This window comes from Nomascus leucogenys, chromosome 15 (genome assembly GCF_006542625.1).
Source record: "Nomascus leucogenys isolate Asia chromosome 15, Asia_NLE_v1, whole genome shotgun sequence".
In the NCBI taxonomy this organism is placed as follows: domain Eukaryota; kingdom Metazoa; phylum Chordata; class Mammalia; order Primates; family Hylobatidae; genus Nomascus; species Nomascus leucogenys.
Genome location: NC_044395.1, coordinates 69720609 through 69746849, shown reverse-complemented (window position 1 = coordinate 69746849; position 26241 = coordinate 69720609). Strand labels below are relative to the sequence as shown.

The window sequence follows — 26241 nt, the reverse complement described above, 5'->3', positions numbered from 1 at the left end:
ATGAACTTCTCTTCATTTGTCAACATTTGGAGATTTTTATTTATTGAGGATTGACAAGAAGTCACCACCGTGGGAAAGTGTCTTGGGGCTAAAGCAAAAGTAGTTTACAAAACCTTGTTGTTATTTGAAATTATTTCAGATGCATCATTTTCCTGCATGCAGACTTCTTCAGGCAGCTTAGTATAGGGTCCAAGAAGGCAGAGCTGTGGCCGGGCATGGTGGCTCATACCTGTAATCCCAGCACTTTGGGAGGCCGAGGCGGGCGGATCACAAGGTCAGGAGATTGAGGCCATCCTGGCTAATGCGGTCAAACCCCGTCTGTACTAAAAATACAAAAAATTAGTTGGGCGTGGTGGCGGGCGCCTGCAGTCCCAGCTACTCAGGAGGCTGAGGCAGGAGAATGTCGTGAACCCAGGAGGCGGAGCTTGCAGTGAGCCGAGATCGCGCCACTGCACTCCAGCCTGGGTGACACAGCAAGACTCCATCTCAAAAAAAAAAAAAAAAAAAAAGGTCGGGCGCGGTGGCTCATGCCTGTAATCTCAGCACTTTGGGAGGCTGAGACAGGTGGATCACGAGGTCAGGAGATCGAGACCATCCTGGCTAACATGGTGAAACCCCGTCTCTACTGAAAACACAAAAAATTAGCCGGCCTGGTGGCGGGTGCCTATAGTCTCAGCTACTCGGGAGGCTGAGGCAGGAGAATGGCGTGAACCCAGGAGGCAGAGCTTGCAGTGAGCTGAGATTGTGCCACTGCACTCCAGCCTGGGCGACAGAGCAAGACCAGACCTGTATCTGCAGTATAACTCTGCTACCTCTTCTCTATGTCTCGGTTCTTCTCCACAAGATGAGAATAACAACAACAGCAATTCCCATGTGTTTATGATGATGATTAACAGAGCTTGACATGTAATAAGTATTCATCATGATTAAAAACTTTTTTTTGAGATGGAGTCTCACTCCGTTGCCCAGGCTGGAGTGTAGTGATGCAATCTCGGCTCACTGCAACCTCCGCCTCCTGGGTTCAAGCAATTCTCTGCCTCAGCCTCTCGAGTAGCTGGGATTACAGGCACCCACCACCACAACCAGCTAATTCTTTTTGTATTTTTAGTAGAGACGGGGTTTCACTATGTTGGCCAGGCTGGTCTTGAACTCCTGACCTCATGATCCACCCGCCTTGGCCTCCCAAAGTGGTGGGATTACAGGCATGAGACACCACTCCCAGCCAAAAACATTTTTTTTAGAGATGGGGTCTTGCTATGTTGCCCAGGCTGGTCTCGAACTCCTAGCCTCAACCAATCCTCCCACCCCTGCCTTCTAAAGTGTTGGGATTACAGGTGTGAGCCACTGTGCCTGGCCATCATTACTGATTATTATTATCATTATCTTGTTTTGTCCATAGCATCACCATTCTCTAGGTTCTCTAAGCTAGAAAACTTGGAGCTGCCAGGCCTTTCCTTCATACCTGGGAAGGACAGTCCCTGCCCCGTATCTTGGGGTCTGCCTTCAAAATGTGTCTATTTCTGCTTCCATGGCCAGCTTCAGCTCTTCCTTCTCCTTTAACTCCCAGGTCCCATCTGTCCCAAGGCCCAGTCAATGACCTATCACATACTGTCTATCACACTTCTCTCCACTGCTATGCCTCTATGAAGTCTTCTCCAACTTCCTATCCCAGCCGTTACTTGTTCCTTTATTTTGTATAAATATTTCTCTTGTGGTTGCTATCCTGCTATCTTTAGACACTTTACACACCTATCTCTGTCTTCTTCAGTAGACTGCAGGCTTATTCATCTTCTATTCCTAGTACCCAGCAAAGAGCCTCAAATCAGGAAGGTGTCGATGAATATCTGTTGTCACTGTTTTCTTATTGCAATCCCGTCACCTGTGTCTGGGTTATTGGTAGCAGTCTCCTGTCTGGCCTCTTGGGCTGCATTCTTAACAGGCTCCACCTCACACTCTCTGAAAGTATTTCATGTCACTTCATCGCTTAAGCTGCCTGATGACTTCCTTCTGAATGCCACCTTGTTTAAATTTATCAGCTTAGTTTTCAAAGCTCCCTACTGCAAAACAAAGCAGAAACATAAGAAGCCGTGTTTTCTCATTTCTCCTTGCCAGCAACATTTCACAAAGCCCCTGACTCTTACCGCAGGCAGCTCTTTCGCTCTTCGTAAAGAAGCTTTGAAGACACGACAGGACAGAGTACACGCCCCTCTCCCTCCTGCACCCCGTTGTCTCCTGCCTGAGTCACTACATTCCTTAAAAGATAAATGACCCGAGTTTTGGCCTTTTCCTATATGTAAGATAACATCTGATGGGGTTAGCGATGATGCCTCTGTAATCTGTAACCAGAATTACTCTCACACCCAAACCCTGATGTGAGTCTGCTTTAATGTGACTCCTAAGCAAGTTCAGTGTGATTTTGCACATGCTGAACCCATTTCCCCCAAACAGAAAATCACAGTCTTGCAAATGTATCCTTCTCTCTTCTCTCTTACTTCCTACCTAAACTGGAATATTCTCCTTTTCCCCTCCTCCACTGGAATCCCACTGTCTCATTCAAGAATCCTTCTTTCACTGCCAGAGACTTCATGGGTACTTTTTAATTTATTTTTTATTTTTTGAGACGGAGTCTCTCTCTGTCACCCAGGCTGGAGTGCAGTGGTGTGATCTTGGCTCACTGCAACCTCTGACTCCCTGGTTCAAGCGATTCTCCTGCCTCAGCCTCCCGAGTAGCTGGGATTACAGGCGTGTGCCACCACGCCCAGCTAATTTTTTGTATTTTTAGTAGAGACGGGGTTTCACTGTGCTAGCCAGGAGGGTCTCGATCTCCTGACCTTGTGATCCACCTGCCTTGGTCTCCCAAAGTGCTGGGATTACAGGCATGAGCCACTGCTCCCGGCCATGGGTCTCTCTTAGACTCTCTGTATGCCAAATAACTCGGCCTTGGTATATGGTCCTGGGCAGCAGTCATTCTCCTGACTATGAAGTGATGCTCCGGGAGGGCAGTCATCAGTTAAGAGGCTTTTGGTTGCAAGTAAGAAGCAGCCCAATCCAGAGTGGCATAATCAATAAGGGGAATTATTGGCTCACACAGCTGAGGCCTAGAGTAGCAGCACTGCCTACAGGCAGGACTCAGTACTGTCACCGAGAACCTATTTTCAGCTGGGCGTGGGGGTGCTTGTCTGTAGTCTGAGCTCCTCGGAAGACTGAGGCAAAAGGATCCCTTGAGCCCAGGAGTTTGAGGCCAGCCTGGGCAACCCTGTCTCAAAACAAACAAACCAACCCTCTATTTCCTGAGGTCTATCCTCTCTCTGAGAATAGCTTCAGTGTTCCCAAAAGGCTGTCAGAGGCTCTCAGAACTATCAGCTTTCTTGTTCAGGCATAGGAAGAAAGAGAAAGCCTATACCCCAGGATTCCCAACCAAAGTCTCCAGATTCCTGCTGATTGGAGAGGTTCAGGAACACGCCCCTGCCTAACCAACCCCTGGGGCCAGACAGGGATGCAAGGGGTGACTGACACCCACTCTACCCCTGGAGGTGGGTACCCTGGCCTCCCTATCCACGTGGATCTGCCAACTGAAACAGGACCTGGTAGAAGCAGGGTATGAATGTGGGGGAGACACCTCCAAACGTGCCTGCATACCAGGCACATAACCAGTGCACAGTGACTGTCAGAGCCCTCCAAATACGAGCCCCTCCCACGAGCAGAATCTGGACTTCTGTTCCTTTGTTGCCAGTGTCCACACCTCTCACTCCAAATGGTCACAACACCTCTGCTCCTCAACAGAGTCCTGCCTGTTATAGACAAACAGGCCCACACCTTTGGTTATTTTGGTTTAGACTAGGGACAAATTCTATCCTAGAGTCCCCAGGCCTTCAGTGGCTCCCCCATCCCTGCCGCTAGTGTGTACAGGCAGGAGGCCCTCAGTTTCTGCGGAGGTGGCTCCTCCCTCACAGGAGTCTCCTGGGATCCGTCAGGGCTTCCCACCACCACTGACTCTTCCAGCAGTGGGGCACCCTGAGCTTTGGAGAACTGAGGCTATACTGGCCTTTTTCCCTTCTTCCTCCTCCTCTTCTCTCCAAAGGGAAACCTGGAGAACATCCCCTCCCCCATCACTTCCTGCCCCACCCCTACCTCCCAAGGCCTCCTGTCCCCCTCTCCGCATGCTCAGTGTACTCACTGGCCACAGAGGAAAGCGTCCCCAGGCTGCACGCATGGTAACCGGCCTGGCAACCAGGAGTCGGTTGGGCTGAGGCCCTGAGCCCCAATTGTCAGAAGGGGCCTGAGGCTGAGGTGGAGGCTGGGAGTTTGGGGCCGTGGGTAAGTCCTTTTGGGGTCAGACCTGTGGACTTGAGTGGGGGCGGACCCTCACGGGGCTCTGGTGGGCTGCAGCAGTGCGGCTTGATCTTGGGCCCTGGTGGCAGCTGTCTCCTCTGAACAGAGGTTAGAAAGGTGATGGACGGCCCTGAGATCTCAGCTTGCCTGGGGCCAGAACTAGCCTTGTAGGTGACCGGGGAGGAGGAAGGAGGAAAAATACTAACATAAGTTGAGCTGCTGAATACGCCAGGTGCTTTCCATGTATTCTATCCTGAGTGTAACTGGAGGGGAGAGGTTAAGTGAGCACACAGCCAGCAGGCTGTAGGGAAGGATTTAAAGCTGGGCTGCTCTAAACTCACAGCACTTGCTCTTCCAGTCCCTTCCTTGTTTCCTAAGTGGAGGTTCCCAAGGCAGGTGACTCAAAGAGGAAACTGTGAGAGTTTGTGGGAGCAGGTGGGGCCGTGCATGGACTCAACTGTCCCCAGAGGCAGCTAACTGCAGAGCTGAGCCCTGCCTCGCCCAGGCAGCCACCACTGGCTTCAAGCTGCAGCTCAGGTAATGGTGGTGCCTGTTCTCAGGTGGATCCTCTGAAGGCCATGGACTCCTCCACGGGGCCCAGGATGCCTTTGCTCAAATACTGCAGCGTGGCCACAAGCCTGAAGGCCCCTGGCTGGGACGGTGCTGCTCCACCCTGGGACCTCTCCTTCACCTACCCCTTTGCCCTCCAAGCGCCCTGGCTCACCGGGCACAAGCCCCTTGCAAGGTACCTGTCTCTGCCCCTCTGGGGGAAGTGGGTGCCCTTTTCTTTTTCCTTTGTTCTTGGCTGTTGGTGGTAGACCTTGGTGGACAGACTTGCTTCCTGAGAAGGCGGAAAGGGGTCTTCATTGTTTGGCCTATGATTGGTGTATCTGTGTGGGGTCTGTCACTCCAGCCTACACTGTGCTCCCAGAGTCCTCCAGGGTTGATCTGGCTTTAGCAGAGTTGCAGATGCCGCAGTTGGCATGAGTGAGAGAAGGCAGTCAGGGATAGCCAGTTACAAGTTTATAGCTCATTTTACCATCAACGCTGAGACTTGGCTGGGCGCAGTGGCTCACGCCTGTAATCCCAGCAGTTTGGAAGGCCGAGGCAAGCGGATCACTTGAGGTCAGGAGTTCGAGACCAGTCTGACCAACATGACAAAACCCCATATACTAAAAATACAAAAAAAAATTGGCTAGGCATGGTGGCTCATGCCTGTAATCCTAGCACTTTGGGAGGCCAAGGCGGGTGGATCACCCGAGGTCAGGAGTTCGAGACCAGCCTGGCCAAGATGGTGAAACCCTGTCTCTACTAAAAATACAAAAATTAGCCAGGCATGGTGGCGGGTGCCTGTAGTCCCAGCTACTGAGGAGGATGAAGCAGAGAATTGCTTGAACTCGGAAGGTGGAAAGGTTGCAGTGAGCCAAGATCACGCCATTGCACTCCAGCCTGGGTGGCAGAGTGAGACTCTGTCTCAAAGAAAAAAAAATAATTAGCTGGGCATGGTGGCGCATGCCTGTATTCCCAGCTACTCAGGAGGCTGAGGCAGGAAAATTGCTTGAACTCGGGAGGTGGAGGTTGCAGTGAGCCAAGACAGTGCCACTGCGCTCAAGCCTAGGGAACAGAGCGAGACTCTGTCTCAAAAACAAAACAAAACCAAAAAAAACAATGAGACTTGCTTGGCCACCATATGAGAAATCAGCTAATGTGGGGTCTCCAGGTCCCTCTTCAGCTTCCCTTGGTACCCCTCCTTTGTCCAGGATTTTCCTGAATAGGATCCTCAGTCCGCTTTCTAAAGTGTGGATACAAGAGGCCAAAGGCACCACAGCCATATATGCACATGTGGAGCGTGTCATCTCCAGGGACTCGCATTCCTGCTGCCTGATCCATTCTGCCCACATTAGGGGCATGCCAGCTTGAATGATCCTTAATGGCTCCCTTTTGTGATCCACCCCGTGGACCATCCTGTTCAAGGCTAGAGTTAAGCATGGGACTTCAGATGCCAACAAGCACAGGAAGGAGGCTGAGGGGGGCTGAGGGCAGCTCAGCATGGGCCTGCAGGAGCTCCTCAGCACGAACAGCCTGGGTGCAGTGACGGCATGTTGATGGCAGCAGGAGGCAGACAGGCCCCCTTTGCATTCAGCCTTGCCCACAAAGTAAAATGGCTTCTTCAAAAACCCAAACCCTGACTCAACAACTCCCCTAGGCCAACTGGCCCTGACCACAAATTTTCTAGAACTAGCATCTCCTTTTTCTGTCCCACAGCCCCTTAGCTCCTCTGGGTTGTCCCTGCCCAAACACTTCCTCATCCCTCTGACCCCACAGCATCAAGTGGCATTACAATTTCACACCCTTGGTATTACTATCCAAGCTTCCACGCCTCATCCTGGAATCCCACACGCCGCCTTAGGATTTACCTTCCTGGCACTTTTTTTTTCTTTTTTTTTGAGACGCAGTCTCACTCTGTCACCAGGCTGGAGCACAGTGGCGCAATCCTGGCTCACTGCAACCTCCGCCTCCTGGGTTCAAGCGATTCTCCTGCCTCAGCCTCCTGAGTAGCTGAGACTACAGGCGCCCACCACCACACCCACCTAATTTTTGTATTTTTAGTAGAGGTGGGGTTTCACCGTGTTGTCCAGATAGTCTCCATCTCTTGACCCCGTGATCTGCCCATCTCGACCTCCCAAAGTGCTGAGATTACAGGCATGAGCCACCACTCCCGGCCCCTGGCACTCTTTTCTTTTCTTTTTCTTGATGGGGGTCTCACCTTGTCACCCAGGCTGGAGTGCAGTAGAGTCATTTCAGCCCACTGCAACCTCTACCTCCCAGGTTCAAGCAATCCTCCTACCTCAGCCTCCCAAGTAGCTGGGACCACAGGCTCACACCACCACATCCAGCTAATTTTTTGTATTTTTGGTAGAGATGGGGTTTCACCATGTTGCCCAGGCTGGTCTTGAATTCCTGAGCTCAAGTGATCCATCTGCATCGGCCTCCCAAAGTGCTGGGATTATAGGCTTGAGCCACACTTTTCCAGTCTGTTGTCTAGTGTAGGAATAAGCATTAATTAACTTGAATGTATCAAGGCGAATTACCTTTTGGTTGCCTTGAACCAACTCCCAATCCACCAAGGATGGTTCCCTTCACTGTCCTCTCCTTCTGCCCCTCCCAGAGGTTTACCTTATCCTTCCGGAAGTCATAGATTGCCACTTTCCATATAGATTTCTGTTCCACATGCCTCGTGTGCTGTGGTTCACCTCAGATGTACCCGTGAAACATGTTTCTTGATGTGTTTAGGCTTGTTGCTCTCCATCCACTAATTCCATTTGCTTTTTTCCAGGCACGCCTCTTCTTGCCCATGTCTCCAAATTGCCGACCCAGCATGGCAGGGGCCTGGCTGGCTGGGAAGAGCTGGAGATGCTGCCAACACATGGGTCCTAGCAAGAAGGGAAGCAGATGGTTTTTACTACCGGGCTCAAATAAAGGTCGCTCCTGAGGCAAGTCCCTGACCCCCAGTATCTCCCTGGCGTGCTCCTCTGGGTGGCCCTGTCATACCTGACATGCCTTAGCTGTGTGCATCTAGCAGGCTGGTCTCTTGGATAAGCACAGCTCTCCCATGGCCATGTTGTAGAAGTGAACATGTAATACCACTGAGTGTATTAGTTTGCTAGGGCTCCCTAACAAAGTGCAACAAACGGAGTGGCTTAAACCACAGAAATGTGTCATCTCCCATTTCTGGCGGCTGGAAGTCCACGGGTTGGCAAGGTTGGTTCCTTCTGAGAGCTGTGAAGAAGAATCATTCCCATGCCCTGCTTCTGGCTTTTCATGGCTTGCTGGCAGGCTTTGGTGTTCCTCAGCTTGTAGAGGCATCACCTTGATCTCTGCCTTTACCTTTACGGGGCTTTCTCCCTGAGTGTGTGTCTGCCCACATTTCCCCCTTTATAGGGACATCAATCATACTGGATTAGGGACCTGCCATATCCAGTCCTCATCTTAATTACATTTGCGATGACCCTATCCCCAAATAAGGTCACATTCTGGGGTCTAGGACTTCAACATCTGAATTTGGCAGGGGGCAAGGCATGTTGGCTCATGCCTGTAATCCCAGCACTTTGAGAGGTAGTGGTGGGAGGATTGCTTGAGGCCAGGAGTTCAAGACCAGCCTGGGCAACATAGCAAGACCCTGTCTCTACAAAAAAATTAAAAATTAGCCAGGCATGGTGACACATGGCTGTAGTCGCAGCTACTTGGGAGGCTGAGGCAGGAAGATCACTTGAGCCCCAAACTGATGGCACCACTGCACTCCAGCCTGTGGGAGGAGGGTGGAGGTGGGGAATGGGACACAATTCAATGCATAACAGAGAAGAAAATGTACTTTAAAAGTACTTTGTTGAGGCAAATTCAGTGTGTTGAATGAACACTAGCCTAAGGGAAAGGTGGAACGAGATGTGTTTGCTCACATGCACGGGTGTGTGCTGGTACACAGAGAAGCACACTCCCGCCATGCTGGGGGCCAGGCCTGGCCTGTACTTCAGTGGCTACTCATTTCTTTTTTTTTCAGAGTCAGACTTACTTTGTGAATGTAGATTCATGAAGGGAAGACTAGTGTAAATTCTTTAAAAATATGAATTTCAGAATTTCCAATCAAAAGTCAGTTTTCAGCTGGGTGCGGCTGCTCACGCCTGTAATAACAGCACTTTGGAAAGCCAAGAAGGGTGGGTTACCTGAGGTCAGAAGTTCAAGACCAGCCTGGCCAACGTGGTGACACCCCATCTCTACTAAATATACAAAAATTAGCCGAGTGAGGTGGTGCGCTCCTGTAGTCTCAGCTGCTCGGGAACCTGAGACAGGAGAATCGCTTAAACCCAGGAGGCAGAGGTTGCAGTGAACCAAGATCACGCCATTGCACTCTAGCCTGGGTGACGAGCAAAACTCTATCTGGAAAAAAAAAAAAAAGTCAATTTTCAAGTAACTAATATGTGAATTAAAATGAAATTCTAGCAAAGCTTTGCTCAAATATAGGTTCTGTCCAGTGATTTGGTAAAAATAATTTATAACCAGAGTTTATTTCTCTTCTAAATCACAGAGTACTTGAAACGGCTTGTACTTTTAAGTAGCTGCAGCACCGTTCTCTCACTTTTGCTATTCATTTGCTTAGCTAACCCTTTCCTCGTCGCCTTGTCGACTGCAAGGGCGGTGCTGAGGCAGCCCTGTGGCCACAATCGCTCCTCGCCTGCATGAGCCTCGCAGGTGAACAACCATCCTGTTGGTCTTGGACACATCCCTGGTTGGTCTTGGACACAGGAGCGACACTTCTTGCGGGTGCTGGAAGGAAGAGATTGCATTGAGAAAAGGTCCAGGGAGGACCCAGGTTACTCCTGGCAATTGCAGGTCAAAAATTTGGTAGGAGGAAAGAAAACCAGGCAAAGGAAGGGAATGGAAAGAAAGAGGCAGGAAGTGATCCACAAGAGTTGCCCGAGGCAGGAAGAGATTCAGGGAAGCACAACTGCGCCACACAGCCTGCCTGTCTTGGCTTTGACTGGCTTGAAGCAGCATCTGCCCTGTCCCTTCTTTAGGTGCCTGTCACTGTTTGGAAGGCAGCCCCTGGGCCTGGTGTGGGGGCATCGTAGGGAACCTGGGTGCTTCCTACTGTACTTTGTAATGCCAGGTCTTATTCTGAGTGTTTTCTTTCCCACAGCTGGAGAGACAGGGGGTCCTGCTTGTGGAATTCGAGGCTCCTCTTGTCGCAGGCCCAAAGCTGCCAGCCCAGCAGCAGAGAGTGGTCTTAGAAGAGGATGTCATTCCTCTCTCACCATCTGTAGGATACTCACTGAGACCAGGGGACAAGGTGCTGGCAATCTGGAAGCCAGGCCAACAGCAGTACGGCCCTGGCACTGTTCTTTTGGGCTTGGAGATGAGAGATCCCCAGAGAGGTAAGAGAAGCTGCTCTGACCCATCAGTCCCCAGAAGGAGCCAGGCTGTAATCAGGCCACAGGAGAGAGCCAAGGGTGCGTCTACAGCTTAGGGGTTTCTAAGGCATTAAGAAGAGAATTTTTCCCCCTTGCTTGCTGCTTAATCTTGAGGCAGCAACATATGCCTCAAGATGCACATTGTATCTTTCAGATTATATAAAAAAAATTGTAATCAGGGTAAGTGGCCTAAAACTCTCATATCTATATTGCTTAGCTAAACCATGGTTTAGCTACTGACGACCCAGCCCTCACCAGGTCCTCCAGGGACCAGACAGTCCTCTTCTGCAGGGTCAGTCAGTACCACTGTAATTCAGAGAATGACAGAATGAGGCTTCTACTGAGAATGCATTTTGGTTTTGGCAAGAAAAGTGAGCCCCTGCAGGCCACTGTAGTCCAGGAGGCAGGGAGGCTCAGGCAAGTCCTTGGGAAGTGGAGGTAACTATGGTGCAGGTGAAGGATGTTCCTGGCAGGCTCTCCATGGAGAGGTGCATGTGAGGAGCCAGGCAGCCAGAGCAGAGGGGCCAGGCTGAAGCTCTGCCTTTGCCTGTGTGGATAGGAGAGGCTTTATCCCACTATTAGGAAGTGGAAGCTACTTGGGAGGCTGAGGCAGGAGGATGCCTTGAGCTTGGGAGGTTGAGGCTGCAGTGAGCTATCACTGTGCTACTGTACTCCAGTCTGAGCCAGACCCTGTCTCAAAAAAAAAAAAAGAAAAGATAATTGGTAATTATAACAAAATGTTGCTGTTTTTTGTTATGTAGCATCAAAGGAAGAAGAAATCACTGTTCATTTCTGGAATGGCAAAGCCGCTAAAGTGCCCCTAGGTGGGGTCCAGTCGGTGTCCCTGGCCATCTGGAAGAAGGCTGTGGAGAGGCTGCACAAGTCTTTCACCAGGGAGCACCCCAGGCCCCTTCACTGGGCCCCTTGCTGCTCTCTGCTGGGGCCAATCACTGGGTGCATCACTAATGAGCTTCCTCCGGATGCTCCATTCCTGTGCCCTCTCTGCCACCCTCATGTCTGCTGCCAGCTGCTGTACCAGGGCTGCCTCTGTGGCTGCCCTCCATGTGGCACCACTTGGTGGCCTCTAACCAGGACCTCAGAAGTCACAGCCAGAGAACTTCCAGAGTTGGAGCCCACAGCACAGCTTTTGCCCCTGGAAGGTCCTAAAGAGGAGAAAGTAGCAACACACGCTCCCCTGGCTGTTTCTTCCTCCTCGTCCTCCTCCTGTGAACAAGATGGTGTGGAGAATGATCTGGAGATGGGCCCTCCCCAGAGACTGATGGTGAACAGTGCAGTCAACACAGATCCCATCCTTCCTGAGACGCCTCTGAGGCAGAGTGGACTCTGCCAGCCTAAGTGGAGGTACTGGAAGAGAAACGGGCCTGAGCCATGCCCTGGGAAGCCAGGTATACCAGGGGAGTGGGCTTGCCTTCTCAGGCAGGGGCTGGGGCCCCGGCTCCCTTCCCTCCCACATGTCCCTTAGGAATTTGATGCACATGTCCACTCTGTTGGGACTGCAGTAATCCTTGGGAGTCTGGTCACGCTGAAGAGGAGGCTGTGGCAAGAGGGAAATAGCAGGTTTCCATTTCAGCTATGAGGCCCAAAGGAGCAGGATGAACTGATCTTTGTGCTAAGGTTGCATCCCTATTTAATACCTGCCTTTTTCTTTCTTCACTAGTCTCTGCTGACAGAGCACTGCCATTGTCTGTTTTTAGTCCCCTCCTTTTTTCTTGGAGGCCTTGGTTTTTCTCTAGATGAACAGTCCAAATGCCTCCAGGTGTTGATGAGTTGATGCACTGAAGCATAGAAACGGGTCTTAAGCATTGGTCGTGAGGCCCCACTCTCCCGCTGGGTCCCTCAGTAAGTGAGCGGGGAGGACCTGGGCACTGCGATGTGCTTCTTATCCCTCATGGCCAACAGGGAAGCCGTATGCTGTTGCCGCTGGCAGTCTGCAGCCAGTCCCACGCTGCATCGCCTCCAGCTGAGAACTGTGTGGCGGGCCCTGCTAGGTTCGGGGAGCCCATCCTATCTAAATTCCCAACAGAGTCCGGAAAGAGCAGAAGCCTGTCAGAGCTGTGTGAAGGAGGTGGCCTGGGTAAGTCTGGCCCTTGACAAGATTCTGGGGGTCCTGGGGTCACTGAACGTATCTGGGGCAGGGAGGCTGTGAGGTGAAGGAACACCACTGCTAAGGGCTTAGATCTCTAGGTACTGCCCACACTGGGACCCACTGGGGGTCCCTGGTTGAGACCATAGCCCTATTTCTAGGACAGCCACTGAGCCAGAAGGACTGCTCAGCCCATGAGGGTTTTTTTTTTTTCTTTTGGGACAGAGTCTCACTCTGTTGCCCAGGCTGGAGTGCAGTGGCATGATTTTGGCTCACTGCAACCTCTGCCTCCCAGGTTCAAGTGATTCTCATGCCTCAGCCTCCCCAGTAGCTGGGATTATAGGTGCATGCCACCATGCCTGGCTAACTTTTTGTATTTTTAGTGGAGATGGTGTTTCGCCGTGTTGGCCAGGCAGGTCTCGAACCCCTGGCCTAAGTGATCTGCCCGCCTCGGCCTCCCAAAGTGCTGGGATTATAGGCATGAAACACCAAGCTGGCACCAATGAAGATTTCAATCTTGCCCCAGGGGTAAGGACTTTATTAGTGTTCAGTTCCAGAAAGTTGAGAAATTGTTTGTAATGAGAAGCTTTCCTGGTGACTCCTCTGAACCCCTGGGCTTTGGGAGGGGTGGGGAGGAGTATGTCTGCTGCACTTGGATTTTATATGAGGATTTTCCCCTATCTCTCATAGGCCCAGCTGTGCTCTTCCTCCACTCTCCAGGAGGAAACTTTGTATTGAAAATATAAAATGGGGAGGTGGGTCCTAGGCTTCTGTGAAATGGGTTACTCCAATCTTGCAATGGCAAGCCTTGGCAGCAGCCACTCAGAAATGGCGATTTCGCTGGGCACAGTGGCTCACCCAGCACTTTGGGAGGCCGGGGGGTGGGGGTGGGGGGGACAGATCACTTGAGGTCAGGGGTTCGAGACCAGCCTGACCAACAAAGTGAAACCCTGTCTCTACTAAAAATACAAAAATTAATCAGGCATTGTGATGCACGTCTGTAATCCCAGCTAGTTGGGAGGCTGAGGTACGAGAATCGGTTGAACCCAGGAGGCAGAGTGAGCCACTACACTCCAGCCTGGGCGACACAGTGAGACTCTATCTGCAAAAAAAATAAATAAATAAAAAGAAAAGAAAGAAGTGCCGGTTTCTTTCTCCATTTGAAAGAAATGCAGCTATGGAGAATTTAGCATGAAAACTCTAGAGTTTGGCACCATTGTCTTTATATTATCATTTGTAGAGAGGGCATAAAGAAGATGGTACCAAACTCTAGAGTTTTCATGCTAAATTCTCCATAGCTCCCAATGCCTCTTGCTCCAGCACAGCTTGGAGAAAGAAGAGCTGTACCTACTCAACAGAGAGGGGTCTGTGGGGAGCAACTGAGACAGTGCCAAGCCCAGCACAGGGGAGAGGGACAACCAGAGGGGCCACGGAGGCCAGACATACCCTAGGTACCATGTCTGTGTTCCCACTGCTGTGGTTTGCTCCATAGCAAACTCTAGAAGGGTTCCAAACCTGATTAAGTCCAAACAAATTTCCCCTGGCCCTAAGTTTACACAGCTCTTACTGCTACTGCCCAAAGCCACTTACACCTACAGTCTCTCTCCACCACCACATTTAAACAGATCCACTCCAAAGTTATTTTCTCCCCTGAAATAAATTCTAATAATTGACTATAAAGAAGAGAACTATAGTATCTTCAGGTACTTGGCCTGGCTTTCCTGTTAAATACTGGATCTTGTGTTAAGCTCTAGGGAAGGTTCCTGGGGCTGACCCATGAGCATCATCAGCATGTTCCCAAATATATGGAGAGCATGCCCGAGATGGTGTGTGGAGACATGGCCATCCCCCGTCCTCGCCACACGACTGCCTGCTCACTAGTGAAGAGAAGCACAGAAAACCAGGGTTAGGGCTGAAACAAGGCAAACACCAGAGCTTTGCTTTTCTCCCCTCCAGGTTTTGTATCTTTTAAAGGAAATATGCTGTTTTGCTTCTCCTAAACATGCTTGATGTTTAATCAGTTCTTTTTTTTTTTTTGAGACGGAGTCTCGCTCTGTCGCCCAGGCTGGAGTGCAGTGGCGCAATCTCGGCTCACTGCAAGCTCCGCCTCCCTGGTTCACGCCATTCTCTTGCTTCAGCCTCTCCGAGTAGCTGGGACTACAGGTGCCCGCCACCACGCCCGGCTAATTTTTTTTTTTTTTGTATTTTTAGTAGAGACGGGGTTTCACCGTGGTCTCGATCTCCTGACCTCGTGATCCGCCCGTCTCGGCCTCCTAAAGTGCTGGGATTACAAGCGTGAGCCACCGTGCCCCACCAATCAGTTATTGCTATCAGGACTCGATATCCGTTCTGTCGAGTGCTGATGCTCGACACTCAATTTTGAGCTTTGCCTCTCACAAAAGCTGTTGCATAGGTTTCTCTGTCCTCCACACTTTCCCTTACTTTTAGTTACAGGCAGTGAGAGGTTACAATTAGATCCTAATAGTCCTAGGGAGGCCAGATTGTGAGCTGCTGGCAGGGAGGTGCTTTCTGCCTCCTTTGAAACAGGATTCAATCTGTAGTTTTAAAAGAAACGTAAAAAGCGTTCCTTCCCTTTTAGATTGGTCTATTCCTCAGGAAGTCACATCTCCCATTATTTTTGTTTTGCTCCAATATTTTTTTTTATTTTTAGAGACAGGGTCTCACTATGTCACCCAGGCTGGAGGGCAGTGGCACGATCATAGCTCACTGCAGCCTCAAACTCCTGGGCTCAAGCAATCCTTCTGCCTCAGCCTCCCAAATAGTTGAGACTACAGGTGTGCACCAATGCACCCAGTTCAATTTCTTAAAATTTGTTTTTCTATCAGCTTGTAATCTCTTCTTTGTGGTCTGTGTTATCAGTGATCAGTGAAGGTGTCAAAGCTCCTTTAACTGGTGGCAGTCAGTTACCTTTGCTTGCCCTACTGGCAGTTTAGAAAACACATCCAATAACTTCTTCACAACTCCAAATCTTGGGTATCAGATAATGTTTCCCAAAAGCATAAGGGCCAGAAATGATAACAATTTTTTTCTCTAAATATAGAAAACATTACATGGACACATTGCATGATGGCAAAAGAAAACAGGCCAGGTGTAGTGGTTTATACCTGTAACTGCAACACTTTGGGAGGCTGAGGCTGGAGCCCAGGAGTTCAAGACCAGCCTGGGCAACATAGTGAGACCCTGTTTCTACAAAAAACTAAACAATTAGCTGAGCATGGTGGTGTGCGCCTGTGGTCCCAGCTACTGGGGGCTGTAGTGAAGAGGGGGTGGCAGGTGGGAGGATGGCTTGAGCCCGGGTGGTCGAGGCTGCAGTGAGCTATGATCATGCCACTGCATTCCAGCCTGGGTGATATAGCAAGACCCTGTCTCAAATACATAATAAATGAAAAGAAAACAATGCTTGAGCTTACAGATACTTCAGTGATCCTTGTTTTAGTTCTACTTATCCCATCAAAATGGTGGCTTATTCAACCTAAGTAATTGACTTTTGGGTTTAGGAACAAGATATTCCAACATCTGGAAAGAAGAAAAGGATCACAAACAGCAGAGAGCACAAACTGTAGTAGTGGGGACTACCAAGGAGCTGGTCTCAAAAGCAACCCACACAAAGCCACCGCAGACCCCGCCAGGGGAAGCTGAACACAGAAAGTGGAGTCAGAGCCTTGCAATACGTCAGTGGAACAAGAATTCCTGTTAGACTAAGAGCCCTGAGGATCTAGGTAAAGCAGAATGGCTGGAAAGGGGCTTCCTAAGGACTCCTCACACGGGTCTTAAGACCTTTTGGGTCACATCCCCTTTAAGAACGGTAAAACCTATGACCCCTTGTCCCAGAAAAATGCACATACCCTCAATTTTGCATGTAATTTCAGAGGCTTATGGAACCCATGAATTTAATCACAGGCTTCTTGGGGGTGCAAGGATCCCCATTTAAATGACCCCCTGTTCTATGGTATTGGGTAGGGGTCTGCTTTATTAGGCCCTCTGAATATGGAGTCTATTCCTCACTAAGAATGATAATATAGCCCTACTTAAAACTTCATTTCCATCATATAAAACACTGGCACCTTTCCCAAGGAAAGGTTTGTGTTCAAAATGAGAGAATCGCCAGGCAACGAAACTGGGAGATGTCACAGTACTGCTGTGGCAGCTTCAAGACGTTTGGGACATAGCAATGACTTTTTTTTCTGAGACAGGATCTTACTCTGTCACTCAGGCTGGAATGCAGTGGCGTAATCATGGCTCACTACAGCCTTGAACTCTTGGGCTCAAGTGAGCCTCCCACCTGAGCCTCCTGAGTAGCTACGACCTGAGTAGCTAGGCACATGCCACCACACCTGACTAAATTTTTTACTTTTTGTAGAGATAGGGTCTCACTGTGTTGCCCAGGCTGGTGTTGATTACTAGGCTCAAGTGATCTTCCTGCCTTTGTTTCCCAAAATGTTGGGATTACAGGTATGAGCCACCGCACTCAGCCACATCAATGACTTTAAAATCAGTGACTTTTGATTCTTAAAATTGCAGTCGGCATAACAATCTATGGATTTTTTCCCCTTTTATAGGTAAAGAATAAACATGGTAAATACTCAAGGAGTTATACAGAGTGGCTGACAAGGCCTTCTTCAACGGAAGGAGGCAGAGGACAGGCCACAGGTAACAGTCAAATAACCATTAGTATCTCCACCCCACGAAGACCTCCCTGCAGATAAGCAGCAGGAAGGCACCTGTTGTGAGGGCTATAGGAGTGTGGGGTCCTGCCCTGGGGCTCCCTGCCAGGGCCCTGGTGAAACTGCTTTAAGATGCCTCTTCCACGGAAGGGGGGTCAGCCTGCTTTGGGCAAATGTGTCCACAGCCACTCTGCCACCTTCCCATAAAGCCTACAGTTGTACATGAGTGACATTTTGTTTCACCTCTTAATAAAAATGAATTCTCTTCATTTCTAAATCTCTTTATTATCATAATTAACCTTTACTTGGAAAGCAAGCAGTAAAACCTGTTCAGACAGCATCATTATATTACTTTCAGGCAAACAAGCATGGAGGACTTCTACACCCTCAAGTTAAAAAAGGCACTGAGGCTGGGTGCAGTGGCTCACGCCTGTAATCCCAGCACTTTGGGAGGCCAAGGTGGGTGGATCACGAGGTCAAGAGATCGAGACCATTCTGGCCAACATGGTGAAAGCCTGTCTCTATTAAAAATACAAAAAAAATAGTCGGGCGTGGTGGCGGGCGCCTGTAGTGCCAGCTACTCGGGAGGCTGAGGCAGGAGAATGGTGTGAACCTAGGAGGCGGAGCTTCCAGTGAGCTGAGATTGCGCCACTGCACTCCAGCCTGGGCAACAGAGCAAGACTCTGTCTCAAAAAAAAAAAAAAAAGCACTGAAAGAGACAGACTCCACTTCCTGGGAAGGCTGACCCGGTCAGCACTAAAAACAGGATTAATGTATAGCTATTAAGAGAATCATACAGTGGCTTTATTCTTACTACTTAAAAAAAGGTGATGTGATGGCGGTGATGGTCAACATCACACAGGGAAGACCAGGTCCACACTTTGTCCAGAATCAACTGCTACCACATGAGTCTTCTTGGTTAAGTCATTTGAGCCCACAGTGACAGAATAGGTCCCTGGATATACTTCTATGTAGAGGTCCTTAGAGATGTTCTCAGCCTAGAAGGAAAAGAGAATATTAGTAGTTTAGAGATTTTATACCCCAGTGCCACCATGGCCCCCCAGCAGGCTACCTGTCTATGCAGAGGTGTGATGGAATGAAGCGCTAATGTGGGAGACAGAGGTCCTCCTTTCAAGGCTCAGCCTGCTCACATACAACACTGTCATTTTGGTAGGTCTCAGCCTTTCCTTATTTCTAGAACTGTGATAATACCTCACAAATAAGCATGTGAAAACGCTCTGTAGATGCTGAAGTGTTACATGAACATGAAGGATTATAAAAAGAACACTCTACTTGGAGTTAGGCAGAGGGAAAGGCTAGAGGCCACTGTTTTGGGGATCAGAAGTAGACAGTGGCACTTAGCACAGATGAGCAGTAATGACAAGGTACTCGGGAGTGATGAGAGCCCTTCTTTTAAACTGTGCTTTGCTAAGTTCACTATCAGGAAGATGAGAGGCATTTCTTTTGTCCTAAAGCTCAGAACAATTTGAGTGAATTCCATTTTGTCACTGAAGCAGCAATTCAGCTGGCTGACAAAACTCTCCCTTGGAGGACTGGTTCTCCCAGAGTACAAAACATTGGAAGCTAGAGTTAATGGAAAGATTTTATTTAGAGCCGAACTGAGCACAGTCTTCCAAGGGTAGACTTCACTCATGGCTGGGAGGTTATATCAGGTGTGCAGGCAGAGGATGGGTCTCAGTTCAAATGGCAAAAGGACAAAGTCACAAACCAGAAAAGAGCCTGTAATTAAGGGCCAGAGTGACAGCTGGGATGCCATTATATGCTTACTTAATGCTGAGAAGGGGCCACAGGCAGAAGCTGTCGATTCCACTACCACACACAGGAAAAGCCAAACTACTGGCCAGCAAATTGCACTCAGAGGAATAAATGATCATGTTTACATTTTTATGAAATATCCCCTCTTCCTCCTACCTTGCAGATGGATTTGAAGCCAATTTTTTCCAAAGCTGTTTTATGTTGTATTCTTTCATGCCTGTCCAGTTACTGCAAAATTGGAAGTCTACCATCCTTTAACTGATGTAAATGTGTACGACAATGTCATTAACTATTTATTGGTTGTCAACCATGTAAATAAAAGTCACTTTTAGAAAATATGGTTACATCAGAATTGCAGAAAGCCAAGGATGCTTCATTTGCACACAAGGGAACATAGAGATAAGGTTGGCATGTGGCTGTAGAACTCCAACACTGTGGAACATCAGCATTACCAAAAGTCAGCAAGTGTTGAGAGGCATCTAAGCCTTAACAACTTATATTTGTACTAGAAGCAGAATATTCTTAATTGTTACTAACTCTAGTATACTTCAAATCCTGACTAGTAGCAAACTGTATACAAACAAAAAGTAAGAAATGTATTGCGGCACCATGCTGAATGAAGTTCCTTTCCTCAGAATTCTAGCCCTTCCAAGTTCCAAAAAGGATCCCCTGGCTTCATGAACTAATGAGTACTTTATCCTAAAAATGAAAAACTCATTATATGTTTTTACAGAGAAACATTTGTGGAAAAGAACAAATGCCTTCAAATGTTTTGGAACCTGATCTCACCAAATGTGTATGTTTCGGAATTTCAGCAATGGTTTTCACTTTGTTAGCAGGAGGATCGTGCCCCTCCTGCTGCTTGAACAGATGGTGGAATTCCAGCAGGACCCAGTGCCAGCCCAGCTGAGCTGTAGGAACTGAGAGGTGAATACTTCACATTCTTTCCAACCACAACTATGAGTTCAGGCACAAAGAGTATCCCTGAAGCTTAGAGTGAAGGAAGAATACCAAGAAAACCTAATTTTACACTGAACCAAGATTTTGTGTGCCCTTCTTAAGTGTAAGAACATCTCAACTTAAAAATACTATAGACTCAATTCAAATAGCCCTCTAAGAACCATGTCAACTGGTTCATGGAGTTGCAAGGGTGGTGAAACCCAGTGTGTAAGCAGTTCCGTACTCACAGGCTGGGATGCCTCTGGAGCATGCTCTGATATTTGATAGATGCCTCCAGGACCAAGGGATGTCTTTTTTCTGTCTTTTCTCTGAAGAGACAAGTAGAACACTGATTTGTGCCCAAGCTTTCACTTTTGGATTGTAAAGAGAAGTTTTCTTCTACCTTATTAGGAGTTAGTAATTGTTCTGTCAGCTTTTTCTAAGTTGTCATCTAAGTCATTAAGGCATTTTTAAGTGAATTCTGTGAGGTATTTTTAGTCAGGTGTTTACTATAATTTTCATCCTTACATGGGCTTCAGAATCAGATACACCTGAGTTTAAGTCCTATCTCTGCTATTTACTAAGAGAGATTAACTTCTCTTGAGCCTTGGTTTTCCAGTCTGTAACATGGCACTCTTGGATTGCAGGGAAAATTTAAAATGCAAAAGTGACACTTAGGCTCTCAATACATTCTCTTCTGTGCTTCTTCTAGGAGTGGGGGTGGTCCTAGAAGGGAACAGGCTGACTGATAAAGCCAATTTCCCTTAGAGGGAACTTACATTTTAAAGGGAGGGATGGGAACGACTCTTCCCCACATGTACCTAAGTGCACCCTTTAGGGTCAGGCGCACTTAGGTAAGAGTTCAGGCTAGGCCAGAAAAGGGGACTCAGGACTCAAGCTCTGGCACCACTACTCACCTCCCAGGCCAGGGGAGGCGTGTGGGAGGTGCTTCGAGTGTGCACTCAGCCCTTGCTCATGTCCCTGTGCCCACTCTCCCATCCTTTTCCTAAACTTCCTCCCTCTAACACCCCAAAATGGCTGACAGACCAAAGAAGTCAAGAATCCAACTTAGACTCCGGAATAGACTCTGGACTTCAGTTTGCTATCTTTGAGTACAAGTAGGGTAGTTTAAAACAAAAGCAAAAACCTAGTCTCTTCAGAAACCACCACCATCACCTCCTCCTTTGAATGAGTTCAATAAGCAGAATCTTTGGCTTCCCCAGAATGACATGTGGTAAAAGGTAAGTTTGTAGGGAGAGGCCCGTAATTGTTATTAACTTTACAAAAAGTATTTTCTTAAAAGAGACCCCCGTCCCCACACTTCCCTTGTACTTTCTTTTTAAAAATTGTGAAAGACATGGGCCAGGCATGGTGGCTCATGCCTGTAATCTCAGCACTTTGGGAGGCTGAGGCAGGCAGATCACCTGAGGTCAGGAGTTCAAGACCAGCCTGGCCAACACGGTGAAACTCTGTCTCTATTAAAAAATGCAAAAATGGGCCAAGCATGGTGGCTCACGCCTGTAATCCCAGCACTTTGGGAGGCCAAGGCAGGCAGATCACGAGGTCAGGAGATCGAGACCATCCTGGCTAACACAATGAAACCCCGCCTCCACTAAAAATACAAAAAATTAGCTGGGCGTGGTGGCGGGTGCCTGTAGTCCCAGCTACTTGGGAGGCTGAGGCAGGAGAATGGCGTGAACCAGGGAGGTGGAGCTTGCAGTGAGCTGAGATCGCGCCACTGCACTCCAGCCTGGGCAACAGAGCGAGACTGTGTCTCAACAAAAAAAAAAAGAAAGAAAGAAAGAAAAATACAAAAATTAGCTGGGCCTGGTGGTGTGTGCATGTAGTCCCAGCTACTTGGGAGGCTGAGGCAGGAGAATTGTCTGAACCTGGGAGCAGAGGTTGCAGTGAGCCGCGATCGCACCACTGCACTCCACCTTGGGTGACAGAGTGAGACTCCCTCTCAAAAAAAAAAAAAAAAAAAAAATTACCAAAGACATGACAGTTATCACCTTACAGTAAAAAATGTAATTATTAAAAATCTTCCCCCAGCCTGGGCAACATGGCAAAACCCCATCTCTATTAAAAACATTAAAAATTAGCTGGGTGTGGTGGCATGCGCCTGTAGTCCCAGCTACTTGGGAGACTCAGGTGGGAGGATCACCTGCCCAGGAAGTCAAGGCTGCAGTAAGCCGTGATTGCTCCACTGCACTCTAGCCTGGGTGACAGAGTAAGACCCTGTCTCAAAAAAAAAAGAAAAAGAAAAAGAAAAAAAATTCCTATTCCTAGATGTAGAAGAGGATATTTGGAGCTCTTTTTAAAAAAAAATAGAGAAAGGGTCTATGTTGCCCAGGATAGAGTGCAGGGGATAGTCACAGGGGCGATCATTGCATGCACCACATTCCAGGCTTGGAAGCTCTTTTCTTTAAACCTGCCTGAGAATCCCATGGCCCAGGACTGCAAGTTCAACTAAAGATCCTACAGTGGCATCAATCTTATATTTTTGACAACCTCCTATTTCATGTTCATTGCTGTAAGTTCTCTAAGGCTATGAATTTACAGATTTCTGTTAAGCACTGTAATGCCAAGTTACACAGGCATCCAGTGACACACAGTCTAGCAGGGGCTCTTGAATATAGGGTGTCATAACTTGGTAGACTGAAGGCATGGTGCAGGACAGTTAAGTACACTTACCTGACCATTCCCTAGGTCCGAGCACATGTGCAGCTTCGACTCGCCTCTGTGGTAACGATAGACATGGGTTGCCCCTCCTTCCTCTGGCACAGATGAATAATATTTCTAGAGACGTAATGTCAAAGACGTTAGCTAACCGAATTGTCTTGTCAAATTTTCAAAAAACCCTGATATTTGGGCAAAGTACAGTTAAGGAGGGAGGCAAGAGAGCAAAGGTGAATTACCTGCCCTCTTGACAGGCCTCTGAAGTCATGCAACAAACCTTAGCCCACCCAAAGTGGCTGCAGAAAAAGAAATGCATTTGGCATCCCCATGCTGCCACCTGCTGCCTCTGTAGGGCAAGAACACTGGCTAACTAAAGGTGGGCAGGACCATGCTCTCTGCCAGGTTAAACAAATTTCACATCTTTGCCCCCATGTTCAATGCACATATCCTTTCATTTCCTCCCCTAAAAAATGTGGATGAACAGTTCCATGTTTATTGTCTAAGTCTCAAGACAAGGACACAGGAAGAGAGGGGTACATTTTCTTGAGATTTAGAAACACAGCAGGAAATGAAACATAAACCCAAGAGCTCTGCAGCCCTTTTCTCTGTGCTTCCTGTGCACGGGGGAGTGGAGGGAGAAGTCTCTAATTTAAGAAGAATCTTCCAAAAGATCGGAAAACAGTTACATTTCTCTTGTCTGCCTCCTTCCTCCCCCTCAAAGTTAGCCTTAGACTTGCCCTTGATAATGACTAATGATGAGGACATCACAGCCCTGCTTGTTTTGAACACATGGTAGGGACACTGTCTAAAAAACATGTGACCAGAGGAATGAGAAGCTGGGGAAAGCACTTGAGGACACAGACCTAAAGATGTGTTTTAGTGGCTGCTTCAAACTGTGGAGGCAAACCCAGTACACAATTCTTAATTCTATCTCTAGAAAGCCAAGGGGTTCTGAGGCTCCATTTCCTAACAGAGACTTGAACTGTAGCATGAACTGAAAACCAAAATGAAGAACAGCAATTTGCTAAACCTCAAACCAAAGACAAATATTATTCCTTTTACTGAACCATGAACCAAGGGTTTAATCACTTTAGAGTTGAAGCTATTGATTTTTCTAAAACCACTGAACAATACAAATAAGATAAAAATATTCCCTGAACTATTCCTCTTTGGTTGGAATCCTATTCTTGGAGTCAGGGATTCTTATAAAAGGCGTAGAAAGATTAGAGTTTTTTGAGATCTTAACATATGAAACTGAAAAGCAGGGCAGAAACAACGTATTCTCTTCCATCTCCCTTGTGGATCAGCCTCCTTACAACCATGTAGGACTCACGAAGTGTTAAGGCTGCAAGAGGCCAGAGTCTGCTGTAATTCCTAGAAGACAGCGCCTTCCATGCAGGTAATTTCCTTGAATGTTTTTTGGCCTGCCTTCAACATTCCCTAAGTATCGAAAGATGACTTGGCTGGGTATGGTGGCTCACGCCTGTAATGCCAGCACTTTGGGAGGCCGAGGCGGGTGGATCACAAGGTCAGGAGATCGAGACCATCCTAACACAGTGAAACCCCATCTCTACTAAAAATACAAAAAATTAGCTGGGCGTGGTGGGGGGTGCCTGTAGTCCCAGCTACTAGGGAGGCTGAGGCAGGAGAACGGTGTGAACCCGGGAGGGAGAGCTTGCAGTGAGCCGAGATCGCGCCACTGCACTCTAGCCTGGGCGACAGAGCAAGACTCTGTCTCAATAAAAAAAAAAAAAGTTAAAAAAAACCCCTAATATTTAACTTATTTGCTACGGAATTCGGCAAATAAACTATTTTTCCTCCTACTAGACTGAAAGATCACTGAGGGCAGAAGACCTTTTCTGACTTTTCATTGCTATATTGTCAGCTACAGAGTTAGGCATTCAATAAACATTTATTGGGTGAATTCTAACTTGGATTTACCCCCTGGTTTAAGTCCTTGGCTGATTACAATCTGACCATGAAGGCTGGGCAGGAGAAATAGGTAGTCTCCAGATTCTCCCTAAATTCCAGAAAGATCCAAATGTGGTCCATCAGCAGGTGATGGGGCATAGCTTTGGTTCACACCAACTTACCTCACACTGACTTGAAGTATAGTCCATGAATTCAGCCATTGTTCTGAAGGAAGCACTAAGGGTTGGGGGTCTCTCTTCTCTCTATTTGAATAAACGGCACGTCACAGGTTAGCTCTAGGATTCCCTGCTGGAGAATGAAGCCATTTTGGAAATAGTCTACTTTTTACTTTTGGAAAGGCTCTGCAAGTTTATGTCAGAAAGAACGATGTTATTGAGAAAGAATTCCAACTCTAAAAGATAGACATGCAATTTATCCAGGATCTAAGAGATATGTTTGCAGGCTTTCCTCTATTATCAGATGATAGCTGTAAGATTTTTTTTTTTTTTTTTTTGAGACGGAGGTTTCGCTCTTGTTGCCCAAGCTGGAGTGCAATGGCGCGATCTCGGCTCACCGCAACCTCCGCCTCCCGGGTTCAAGCGATTCTCCTGCCTCAGCCTCCCTAGTACCTGGGATTAAAGACATGCGCCACCACGCCCGGCTAATTTTGTATTTTTGGTAGACACGGGATTTCTCCATGTTGGTCAGGCTGCTTTCGAACTCCCGACCTCAGGTGATCCGCCCGCCTCGGCCTCCCAAAGTGCTGGGATTACAGGCATGAGCCACCGCGCCCGGCTAATTCTTTTTTTTTTTTAAAGTAACCAACCAGGGCTGAACACTACCGTTATTCTACAGCTACCCAACAAGAATCTTTCAAATGTAAAGCGTTTTGAAAGGACTTTTCCATTCATTGTCCTGATCCTTTCCAGCTTCCGCTAAGGAGAGGTTTCCTCAGCTGCTTCTGCGCTGCGCACCCCTGGCTCCCAGCGGGCTACCGCGGCGCGAAGGACTGGGGCGGTCCCCGGCACAGCGACCCTCACCTCTCCCGGGAGAACGCGCTGCTGGCCGGCTGCCGGCTGTTTCTCTAGGTGGGGCGCCTCCCGGGCAAGGACCCCTATGCAGCCTTTGGGACGCTCCAGGGCATGCCAGTCCACCGCCCTCCTCTTGGCCCTCTCCAGCACTTCTAGAGCCAGCCTTGCTGAACGCTGCAGGGAACGTCGGTCCACCCCATTCAGCGCTGCGGCCGCCAAACAGTTGTCCATGGCTCCCTGAGTGGGCACATAACGTACAAACGCCGGCAGGTCAGCTGGGCCGCGGAGACCCTGCTCCAAATCCGGATGGGAGCCCCAGCCTCGACCTCCCTGGAGACCACCGCTCCTGGTCCGCCCCCAACGCACACTCCAGCGGGAGCCCAGCCAGGACGAGGGCTAGCGCGCCCGCCCCTTCCATTTCCATCTCCCCCTTCCGCTACCTAGGAAGCCTCCTCACCCGGCTCACTCGTCAAGGCGCATGCGCGCAGCGCTATCCTAGGAAGAGGGCCCAGGCCTGGCGCTCCCGGCGGCGCCGGCGCAGCTGGGCCATTGGCGGAAGGCGGGAGAGGCGGGAGAGGCGGGAGAGGCGGGAGAGGCGGGAGAGGCGGGAGAGGCGGGAGAGGCGGGAGAGGCGGGGCGGCCAAACACGCCTTCTGCGTCCCGGCCGTGGCGTCTGCGCGCGGGTTGCCTGGCTAACTGCTGAGCGCTGGAGGCGGGGCGCCGGGCGCTGGGGGCCGGGGGTCGGGGGCTGGGGGCTGAGGACTGAGTCGAGCCAGCCGCCCAGGACATCTGTCCGCGCTTTCGGAGGAACCTCTGCC

General features: G+C 49.0%; 2 protein-coding genes across 6 annotated transcripts; one reads left to right on the top strand and one right to left on the bottom strand.

Annotated features, from left to right (window-relative positions):
• Positions 1-4235: 4235 nt before the first annotated feature.
• C15H11orf16 (chromosome 15 C11orf16 homolog) lies at positions 4236-17356 on the top strand. Of its 2 annotated transcripts, XM_003254917.2 has the most exons (7): positions 4244-4317; positions 4893-5077; positions 7670-7826; positions 10028-10262; positions 11060-11704; positions 15921-16142; positions 16983-17356. In XM_003254917.2, the coding sequence occupies exons 2-6, from the start codon at positions 4911-4913 to the stop codon at positions 16118-16120; spliced, it is 1404 nt and encodes a 467-aa protein (XP_003254965.1). In that variant the 5' UTR covers positions 4244-4317; positions 4893-4910; the 3' UTR covers positions 16121-16142; positions 16983-17356. The 2 variants fall into 2 exon arrangements, with proteins under 2 accessions (XP_003254966.1, XP_003254965.1); XM_003254918.3 differs by lacking the exon at positions 15921-16142 and having other exon boundaries at positions 4236-4317.
• On the bottom strand, positions 17353-25964 carry AKIP1 (A-kinase interacting protein 1). 4 transcript variants are annotated; one of them, XM_012502951.2, is made up of 6 exons: positions 25881-25964; positions 25433-25660; positions 24575-24655; positions 22497-22601; positions 20051-20131; positions 17353-18085 (listed from the first exon to the last, which is right to left on the bottom strand). In XM_012502951.2, the coding sequence occupies exons 2-6, from the start codon at positions 25652-25654 to the stop codon at positions 17942-17944; spliced, it is 633 nt and encodes a 210-aa protein (XP_012358405.1). In that variant the 5' UTR covers positions 25655-25660; positions 25881-25964; the 3' UTR covers positions 17353-17941. The 4 variants fall into 4 exon arrangements, with proteins under 4 accessions (XP_012358405.1, XP_030685529.1, XP_012358424.1 ...); XM_030829669.1 differs by having other exon boundaries at positions 25890-25928; XM_012502970.2 differs by lacking the exon at positions 20051-20131.
• Positions 25965-26241: the final 277 nt, after the last annotated feature.

What these genes read in the sequence shown, in the direction of transcription:
- AKIP1 (XM_012502951.2), bottom strand. Translation starts at nt 25,654, where the DNA reads ATGGACAACTGTTTGGCGGCCGCAGCGCTGAATGGGGTGGACCGACGT. An exon ending in AGCGCGTTCTCCCGGGAGAG is followed by an intron (nt 24,656 to 25,432) that starts GTGAGGGTCGCT and finishes TTATTCAAATAG; the next exon opens with AGAGAAGAGAGACCCCCAAC. An exon ending in CTCCAGAGGCATCCCAGCCT is followed by an intron (nt 18,086 to 20,050) that starts GTGAGTACGGAA and finishes TTTTCCTTCTAG; the next exon opens with GCTGAGAACATCTCTAAGGA.
- C15H11orf16 (XM_003254917.2), top strand. Translation starts at nt 4,911, where the DNA reads ATGGACTCCTCCACGGGGCCCAGGATGCCTTTGCTCAAATACTGCAGC. An exon ending in GATGAGAGATCCCCAGAGAG is followed by an intron (nt 10,263 to 11,059) that starts GTAAGAGAAGCT and finishes TTTGTTATGTAG; the next exon opens with CATCAAAGGAAGAAGAAATC. An exon ending in GCCATGCCCTGGGAAGCCAG is followed by an intron (nt 11,705 to 15,920) that starts GTATACCAGGGG and finishes TTTTGGGTTTAG; the next exon opens with GAACAAGATATTCCAACATC.